General features: G+C 44.5%; 1 protein-coding gene across 1 annotated transcript in view; it reads left to right on the top strand.

The window, feature by feature from the left end:
- Nucleotides 1-9,198, top strand: part of OXTR (oxytocin receptor) — a 38,574-nt gene extending 29,376 nt beyond the window's left edge. The window contains exon 2 of the mRNA XM_018555229.1: nucleotides 8,888-9,198. Coding sequence (XP_018410731.1) covers nucleotides 8,888-9,138 — 251 coding nt within the window. The 3' untranslated portion in view covers nucleotides 9,139-9,198. The remainder of the gene's footprint in view (nucleotides 1-8,887) is intronic.
- The last annotated feature ends 710 nt before the right edge of the window (nucleotides 9,199-9,908 follow it).

Raw genomic sequence — 9,908 nt, 5'->3', positions numbered from 1 at the left:
TTATGGTGACTACGCTGGTCATCTATAGGTACAGTGAGTCAGCGTTGTCACCCTAGGAAAGGAAGTGTGTTACTTCCAATAACAGGAAGTAAGGATGGGAATTTAAAACCTGACAGATGTGTTAACCCTTCCTTGCTCTATCCAAAGCAAAACAAAACGTTCTGGTTGGATCTGAGATGTATATTGATATTGCATGTTGACGTAACAAATGTGGATTGTACGGTCTGTAGTAGACTATCACATGTGTCTGTGATGACCCTTCGAAATACTATTTAAAGAAGATATATTTAGAATTAGTATAATATAAAATAACATGAACTTTAAAGATTGATTTGCTGCCATCTTGCTGAAGGGTCCCCCCCTTCATATCAAAGTCCCCCCTTTAAATCAGGACCACCATTTCCCCCAAGTCCTCAGTCCCCTTCACATCAGAGTCCCACCATGATAAAATATTAAGGCCTCCCATTAGAAGCCCCTACTTCACATCAGGAGTACTTTCTATATCAGAAGCTCCCTAATTATATCAGTAGCTCCCCTTAACACCGGAAACCCCTCCTCACATCTGAGCCCCCCTACCCCCATCACTTTTTAGATCAGAGTTCCCCCTTGATACCAGAATCCCCACTTCACATCAGAGTCCCACCATCACAAGATTTTGAGGCACCCCTGAGGAGGCCAGAAGGCACCCAGGTTGAGAAAGACTGCTTTAGGTCATTGGGACTCTTTCAGACACATACTATCTTGAGACTGTCTCCTATTTTAGGGGGAAGCCTTTGGTTTTAAACAGAAGAATCAGTGAAATAGAGAAATGCTTTGAGAACACCGATGTTCGGGGGCTGAGCATAGTAGATCAAATGAAGAGATTATGTCCTGCTAGGCGTTATATGAAAGTGCCGTGGGGCTAGGTAATACAATATTCTGGTTTTAATCTCAGATGAATGACTAGAGGTGGTCATCAGGTATTGGGGGGTGAGGGGTTCTTTGAAGATATTTCTTTGGCTTCAGTAAGTATTAACCTTCAGCTTGCCGAAACATATATGGGTACCGAGAGTGGATTGCGGAATAAACTGTAGACATGTCCTGGTGCTGGATTATTTTGGTCAAAACTGTAACTCTTGGACCTGGAATCCCGACATCTCTGCTTTATTCTCCTGAGAGGTCTCTGCTGGTCTTCAACAGGTCCAGCTGTAAACTGTCTCTTGACTGTGGGTGCCATCAGAAGTAGAGGTGCACCGAAATGGAAATTTTAAAACCGAAACGAAACCGAAATAAAAAAAAATGTCAGGCCGAAACCGATAACGAAAATGTTTTTTATTTTTTCAATTTTTTAAAAATATTTTTCAATTTTTTATATTCATTTTTATTTATTAATTCATTTTTTATTAAATATTGTTATTTTTTACTTGACTTTTAGGGGCTTCGGGGAAATATTAGGGGTCTAAAAAGATATTTCCCTTTTAAAATAGAAAAAGACACACAGAGTCCTCAATCTCTTTTTCTGTGTCCCCTGTTATCAATGAACAGGAATCCTCTATACTGAGTGTTCTTGATCATTGATAACATGAGAATATTGTTTGTTTACTATAACTACTAACTACAATTATGAATGGACAGGAGGAGATGTAGATCACTCCCATTCATTCATAATTGAGGATATAGTTAACATACCATATCCTCAATTATGTACACACACTCAGTGATCACTGATCGCTGAGTGTGTGTACATTGCTTTTCTCTCTGACACGCTGTCACAGGAGGCTGATCAAGCGGTGTAGAGAGGAGAGCCCAGCCTCCTGTGACAGCGCTGTCTCCGCCCCCCCACCGCTCTGCCGGACTGTGATAGGCGGCTGAGCGGTGTGGGAGGAGAGATGCCGGCCGCTCACAGCGTTCTCGTCCTGCAGCGCTCGGCCGGCTGTCACTTTCTTTTCTCCGCGCTGGAACACAGAGCAGCGCCCAGCGGGGAGAAAACAAACCAGGGATGCGCCGATGTATGGGCCGAAACATGGCTCTTTCGGCATTATGCCAAAAGTGCCATTTTCGGCCGATATGTTTCGGCGGCCGATATATCGGTGCATCCCTAATCAGAAGTTATGGTCATGGAATAACAAATTATATTTTTTTTTTACATAGTTACATATTGAGTTAAAAATAAGACAATTACACATCAGCCGAAGCGAAATAATCGGCAATCCGCAGTAGATCCAACGGAAGACAGACATTTCCAAGTTGCTTCAACAAGGAAGAATGTTTTCCTGATCCCTGAAGTCAATTGGATAACATCCCGGATCAGCATTCCGCAATGTTATTTATTACAATCAGTAGCTAACATTTATTCTCTCCTACGTATTACAACTTACTCTTACTACAAAATAATTGCAGTCTCAGAATTCTGACTGAAGCAAAACTGTAGAAGTTTTCTAAAACAAAAAGTTGTAAATAGGATGATTTTTTTTTTAGAGGTGCACCGAAATGAAAATTCTCAAAACCGAAACATAGTTATATAGTATTTGAGGTTGAATAAAGACATAAGTCCATCAAGTCCAACCTATTGTGTGTGTGTGTGTGTGTGTGTGTATAGGTCCTTGAGTCATCTCGTTCTTAAGAGTACCTCTACCCCTGTATATTACGGTCTCCCAGGAAATCGTCCAAGAGCTTCTTGAATGATGCCACACTCTTAGCTGAGATCACTGCATGTGGCAGCGAGTTCCAGACCCTAACTGCTCAAACTGAGAAGAACCCCCTTCGCCCCTTGTGTTTGAATTTTTTTTCTACCAGTTTCAGGTGGTGTCCTCTAGTCTTTGTTACGGAATTAACCTTAAAGAGTTTGTTGCTAATGTCGCTATGACTATAGAACATTTTGTACATGAAAATCATGTCCCCCCCTTAATCTTCTTACTTCCAACGTGAACGTATTTAAATTTAGTAGACGTGTCTCATAGCTCTGGTCCTCCATGCCTTTGATGAGTTTGGTTGCCCTCCGAAACGAAACCGAAATTTAAAAAAAAAATGTCAGGCCAAAACCGAAAATGTTTTTTATTTTAACTTTTTCCAAAAAAATATCATTTTTATTTATAAACGTTTACATTTTTTTAATATTTATTTTTATTTATTTATCATTTTTTTAAAATATTTTAATTTTTTACTTTACTTTTAGGGGCTTCGGGGAAATATTGGGGTCTAAACAGACCCCTGATATTTCCATTTTTAAAATAGAATAAGAGATTGAGGACACGGAGTCCTCAGGGACACACAGAGTTTTTCCGCAGCCCCTGTTATCAATGTACAGGAATCCTCTATACTGAGTAGGGATGCACAGATACTTTTCGAGTACCAGTGCAGATACTTGGCATTTTCATGAGAACTACCAGGGTTGCAGCGGTGGCAGCTGGGACCGGGCTCTGGCGCTCCACCGCTGTCCTGAAATCATTAGTCTGTATTGTTTTTGAAAAACTGTCACATGACAATAAACAAAAATGTACCAGTACTCGTACTCGCAAAACTGGTATCTGTGCATTCCTTATATATGTTTATAAAAACAAAATCGTACATTATAACAGAGATGTACAAATCCCGGGAGCTCCGTGTGCTCCTTACAAATGACAGCCGCCTCCTAACTTTGGAGTTTTTCTCTAGTCTAGTCTTGGAGCTCAAAAGCATCGGTACATGTACTCGTACTTGTACCGAGTACTGTACTTGGTATCTGTGCAACCCTAATACTGAGTGTTTCTGTTCATTCATAACATGAGGACAGAGTGTGTTTACTATAACCCCAATCGTGAACGCATAGAGATGTCTGTGGGACCCAAACTGCGCGGCAACCGCTGGAAAACAGCTTCTGCACCTTTTCCAGCGACAGGCGATTTTGGTCGCGTGACAAACCGCAAAGGTGTGAGCAGCCTCCATTGACTTCAATGCGAATTTGTGTTTTGCGCGACTCAAACCGCGCGATAAATCGCCTAGGTGTGCACCGGCCCTGACATAGAACTTTTATTGATACTCTTGGTCAGGGGTTTTATGCTTTCCATGTGTGTTCTCTAAATGTATCTAAGAAATCAGTCGTCCACCACCATGTAATCACCTCGCTCCAGTTTATTATGCTCTTCGTCTGTCCGCCTCTGTACATGATTATTAGAGTGCAATCTGCTTTATTGTTATTAATTAGGCGGTTACATATTTATATGTGGCAGCCGTGCAAAGTACAGTTCTCTTCCATTTAACGCTCCCTCTCAGCTCACTGTGTCCCTGTGGGCACTTTGGAGATTAAAAGAGAAAAAAAAAAAATGCTTGAACTTCCGTCAGTGGAACCGCACTGCCATCTACAGGTCACCGGCAAGGGAGTGTCATTGTGCATTGATGTCCAAGCGTCTCATCTTATGTACCCTAAATTAGACATGTCAGTTCCTATCTGTAAAAAATAAATCAAGGCAACTGGACCTGCTGTATTTCTCTTGAAGACGTTTCGCTGGTCATCCGACTAGCTCTCTCTAAAGCGAAAAGAGCTTTGAGAAAGCTAGTCGGATGACCAACGAAACGTCTTCAAGAAAAATACAGCAGGTCCAGTTGCCTTGATTTATTTTTTACATTTATACCATGACCTGGATGCAGGGGCGTAACTAGAAATCACAGGGCCCCATAGCTTCTTCGGCCATCAGTGAAAGCCGCCAGCAGAGGATCCCATAGCGACCCAGGCGGCCCACACGGCATCTGGCCGGGCACCTCTGTGCCCGGGCCCCATAGCGGCCGCCTGGGTTGCTATGGTGATTGTTACGCCACTGGCTGGATGAATGAACCTTCACAGACACATGTGAATTTGGTTTCCTTCCGAATGCAAATTCAGATGAAATTTCGCCCATTGGGACATTCAGATGCATCCGAAGGTCTGAATTCTAATGAGGCCGAATGCAAACGAATCCGCATGTTCTTTCAACGAAATTTAAAATCATCTGAATTTCGTTTAAAATGAAACTACATGACCGCACCTAGGTCCTGGTGATTGGCGCATTGTGGGGAGGGAAGGGTAGTATGTAATATGCTCTCCATATCTGCAAGCTCTAGGATTTTCACATCACAGTGGTGGATGAACGACATGGCAGGGAGCTAAAAGGATAGGTGAGTGTATGCCAGTGACGTGTGGCACCTCATGTTCCTGGTGAGGCATTCCCCGCCCTCTGCCGGACGAAGCCCCACCCCTACAGGACGAAGCCCCGCCCACAACCCTCCCCAAGCTATTGTGAAGGAGGAAGGGAGGAGCCACCCTGTCCCTCACTAACTACGTGTCAAAAGCCGGATGCAGCGCTGCCTGTAATTAACAGGCAAGCGCTTCATCCATGACAGGTTACACAAGGGAGAGGATTTCCCTGCTCTGTAACCTGATAGAGGCCGATCTGAATGGAGAAAAAGCTGTCAGCTTCAGACTTGAAGCTGACAGCTTTTTCCTCCATAATTCTAGGTGAGGCTCCGCCCCCACCTGCCTCCCCTGACCGCATGTCCCTGGTGTATGCAAGGGGGCATTGGCCGATCACAATCAATTATTATTATTGTTATTATTATTATACAGGATTTATATGGCGCCAACAGTTTGTGCAGCGCTGTACATTATAAGGAAGACATAACAGTTACAATACAATTCAAGACAAGATGGTAAGGAGGGCCCTGCCCCTGCGGGCTTTCAATCTAAAAGGGAGGGGGAAGGGATACATGAGGAGGTAGCTGTGTGGGGATGAATTGTTTGAGAATGTGATGGTTCAGTGGTTAGGTTGAGGTGGGATAGTGACCCTATCAATAACCATTGGGAAACTCTTCTGAGTCTTCTTTCTTCTGTGACAGCATTGGTCATTGTGGTCACATGGCCGCGCTGACCAATGACCGCTGGCCATTGCAACCATCATGTCGCTCCATAGCTTCCGGGGCTGTGCAGTGAAGTTTTAAAGTGCCTGGACCGATATTGCGGTTGGCGAGGGCAGTGGGAGATCCTGATTGCAGTAGCTAAGCGAAGCCGGATCCGGTGTGGGGTGGAGAGTGTGTTGTCAGGTGGCTCACCTTTTAATTTTTTGGTGAATTTATCCTTTAAGTGAACCGAGAACTGTTTACGGGCAAATCACGGGATCAATTTAGGGCTCACAGGAAGGGCCCGGCCAATGGCTGTCTACGTGAAATTCTATGCTTCTAACCTTTTCGCAGTAGAGACCATAGAGATTATCAGAGGACCGCCTGCGCCCCGCATTTCCTGGATCTTATAAAGATAAGAAATGTTATTGCTTTCCCAGAACATACAAAGTTTCATTGTCCAGCTTTCATTGTTCAGGTTGGAACCCACCTTTGGGCCTCACGTACGTTTTTTTCCCGACGCCCCTTTCAATAAAGGAAGGAATGCGGTCTGTACACGACGCACATAAATCTTCCTGCAAACAGCATATTATTCAGTTTAATCCGCATATTATATAATATTATGCAGATGTATTATCGCTGTTCACTAATGCCTCTTAATCACTGTACAAATATCAAACCCCCGCAGCAATAAGAACTGCCAATATTATGTGCTCTTTGCATTCATATCTTCCCCTTGGAGGATTGTGTTTCTAAGAAGAGTCCCCGCAGATGGCTGACCTTGGAAACATTTCCTCGAGCTGTACGTTGTCTTGTTTTCCTCTGAATTGAATGTAAAGCATATTCCTGTGAAACGTTGTGTACCTGTGACGGCCTTTTGTCGTTGTTATGCTGCTTTGGAATAAAGAATTAGCATTCTATGGTTTGTAAGGTCCATGGGTTTGTAGCCGGGAGTGACTCATGTCTGAAGCTGGTCATAGAGTTCATAGAACTATCCAACTGTTAAGAACTTCTCATGATGTCTTTTGGATCAGCTTTGGCCATGGCCCAGTTTTGGCTATGCAAGGTGAAAGCTTTGGTCCTAACTATGTCTCTGTGAAGGTTCTCATTTCTCCAGGTCATAGTATACCTCGTAGTATTTAGCCCCATCCAACTGGCCTCGTTCTGTAGTGTTAAAGACGTTTTGTAGTTCCTCCAAGCAACTTCTTCAGTTCCCGCACCAGTTTCATGGTGCACACCCCAAGTTAATTGTCAATTTGTCTTTGAAGCTTCTCACTTATCCAGCTAGTGGTTACTTCCAACTGGCCTGGTTCTGCAACGTTGAAGATGTTTCATAGCTTCTCCAAGAAACTTCTTCAGTTCTTGCACCAGTTTCAGGGCATACATGCCCCAAATGATTACCAATGTGTCTGTGAAGGTTCTCATGTATCCAGGTCATGGTGTAGCTAGTAGCAGTTGGTCATATCTAGCTGGTCTCGTTCTGTAGTGTTGAAGCCGTTTTGTAGTTTTTCCAAGGCACTTCTTCAGTTCCAGCACCAGTTTGAGGGTGTACACCCCAAAATGATTGCCAATGTATCTGTGAAGCTTCTCACTTATCTAGGTCGTGGTGTAGCTAGTAGTGGTCACTTCCAACTGGCCTGGTTCTGCAACGTTGAAGATGTTTCATAGCTTCTCCAAGCCACTTCTTCAGTTCGTGCACCAGTTTCAGGGCATACACCCCCAAATGATTATCAATGTGGCTGTGAAGGTTCTCATGTATCCAGGTCATGGTGTAGCTAGCAGTAGTTGGTCGCATCCAATTGGTCTTGTTCTGTAATGTTGAAGATGCTACACAGCTTTTCTAAGGCACTTGTTCAGTTCCTATACTAGTTTTAGTGTATACACCCCGAAATAATTGCCAGTTTGGCTGTGAAGGTTCTCATTTATCCAGGTCATGGTTTAGCTTATACCATAACTGGATAAATGAGATCCTTCAGGGACACATTGGCAGTTATTTTGGGGTGTATACACTATTATTATTATTATACAGGATTTATAGAGCACCAACAGTTTTGCGCAGCGCTTTACAATATAAGGAAGACATTACAATCACAATACAATTCAAGACAAGATGGTAAGGAGGGGCAAGTGGTGCATGAGGAGGTAGCTGTGTGGGGGTGAATTGTATGAGAACGTGATGGTTGAGTGGTTAGTTTGAGCTGGGATAGGCTTCCCTGAAGAGATGAGTCTTAAGGGATCGCCTAAAGGCAGTCAGAGTGGGAGATAGATGGACAGGTTGGGGTAGAGAGTTCCATAGGATGGGAGAGGCTCTAGTGAAGTCCTGGAGGTGAGCATGGGAGGAGTTGACGAGGGAGCTGGAAAGTAAAAGGTCTTTTCAAGAGCGGAGGGGGCGGTTAGGGTGATACTCTGAGACCAGGTTTGAGATGTAGCCGGGGGCAGAGTTGTGGATGGCTTTGTAAGGGATTGTTAGTATTTTGAATATTATCCTTTGGGCTTTTGGAAGCCAGTGTAGGGATTGACAGAGGGGGGGCGGGGGATGGAAGCCAGTACATGGATTGGCAGAGGGGGGTTGCAGACATTGAGCGGTTGGCAAGGTGAGTGAGTCTAGCAGCAGCATTCATGATAGACTGAAGGGGGGAGGAGCCTGTGTAGAGGTAGGCCAATGAGGAGGGAGTTGCAATAGTCAAGACGGGAGATAACAAGCGAGTGGATGAGTAATTTTGCGGTTTTATTGGTGAGGAAGGGGCGTATTTTGCTGGTAGTGGTATAAAGCTGAGGTAGTCGGTCACATCCAACTGGACTCGTTCTCTAATGTTGAAGATGTTTTGTAGCTTCTCCGAGTCATTCCTTCAGTTCCTAAATATCTCATTTTTTTGTGCCCGACTGTCCTCTGTGGAAGGTGGAAATTTTCAATGAAATATTTCTAATAATGTAACTTGGTATCTGTTTGTCACCTCATCATTCTCTGTTGATCTATAACATTACACATTTCTACCTTCTAATTATGATGTTTGCCTCCTACACCTCAACCAAACTTATTCTCCTTCTCTGTTTCTCGCAGCCTCCTTGTTCATCATCGCCATGCTCCTGGGGAGCCTGAACAGCTGCTGCAACCCCTGGATCTACATGCTCTTCACCGGACACCTTTTCCACGACCTCCTGCAACGTTTCCTCTGCTGCTCAGCGCGATACCTGAAGTCCAAGCAGCAGGCCAGCGACCTGAGCGCCAGCCGGAAGAGCACCTCCTCAACCTTCGTCTTGAGTCGGAAGAGTTCCAGCCAGAAGAGCATCACCCAGCCGTCAACAGCGTGACGCCCGGTGGTTCTTTTCAGGAGGGCCGATGGGCCAGACATGAGGGTGAACACAAAAGCTTGGAGGACAGAGACTTAGGGACAATAAGGATTATCTTCCTTGCTGTGGGGGTGATGTTAAATCGGAGGCAAGACAGGAGACTAAAAGAGTAGAGTTTTTGGATAAGGGCACCTTCTGGATACACAGTAAATGTGACTGTTTTGTGGCTTGCTATCAATGTTTGAATCAATGGCAGCAGCTTGCAGTCTTGAAAATAAGTTTCTTCTTCTACACATGCCAGGAGTGCCCTGGCAGAAAACACGAGGAGGTCAGGGGGAAATGGGGAGGAGAGACCAGTCTGGCCATATTTAATAGAAAGTATTCCAGCATCACTTTAGATGTGCATGCATCTGGCTAGTTTCTGTAGATCAGGGTCAGGCAACTCCAGGCCTCCGGCTGTGCTTTAACTACACATCCCATCATGTATCTGCCTGTGGGAGTCATTCCTGTGGCTGTCAGAGTTTTGCAATGCCTCATGGGACTTGCAGTTCCACAACAGCTGGAAGGTTGTTGTTTCACCCCCCTGCTGTAGCCCATAGGTTATAGCTGCTAGGTGTACCTGGGTTTCAGGGGAATTGGGGCTTCTGTGTCCTGGCAGCAATGTAGACAACCTGTTAGGACACACCAGCCCTAACTCAGCCTTAGTTCAGGCTTTGTAATGTTCTCCATCTTGTTTCTTTTACAAACGTCCTGAAGAAGTTGGGGGGGGGGGGGCCTTTTTTTTTGAAAGG

The sequence above is a fragment of the Nanorana parkeri genome, unplaced genomic scaffold (assembly GCF_000935625.1).
Source record: "Nanorana parkeri isolate BGI_ZX_2015 unplaced genomic scaffold, ASM93562v1 scaffold188, whole genome shotgun sequence".
NCBI lineage: Eukaryota > Metazoa > Chordata > Amphibia > Anura > Dicroglossidae > Nanorana > Nanorana parkeri.
Note: the sequence above shows the minus strand (reverse complement) of the source record. Positions and strands in the feature narration are given on the sequence as shown.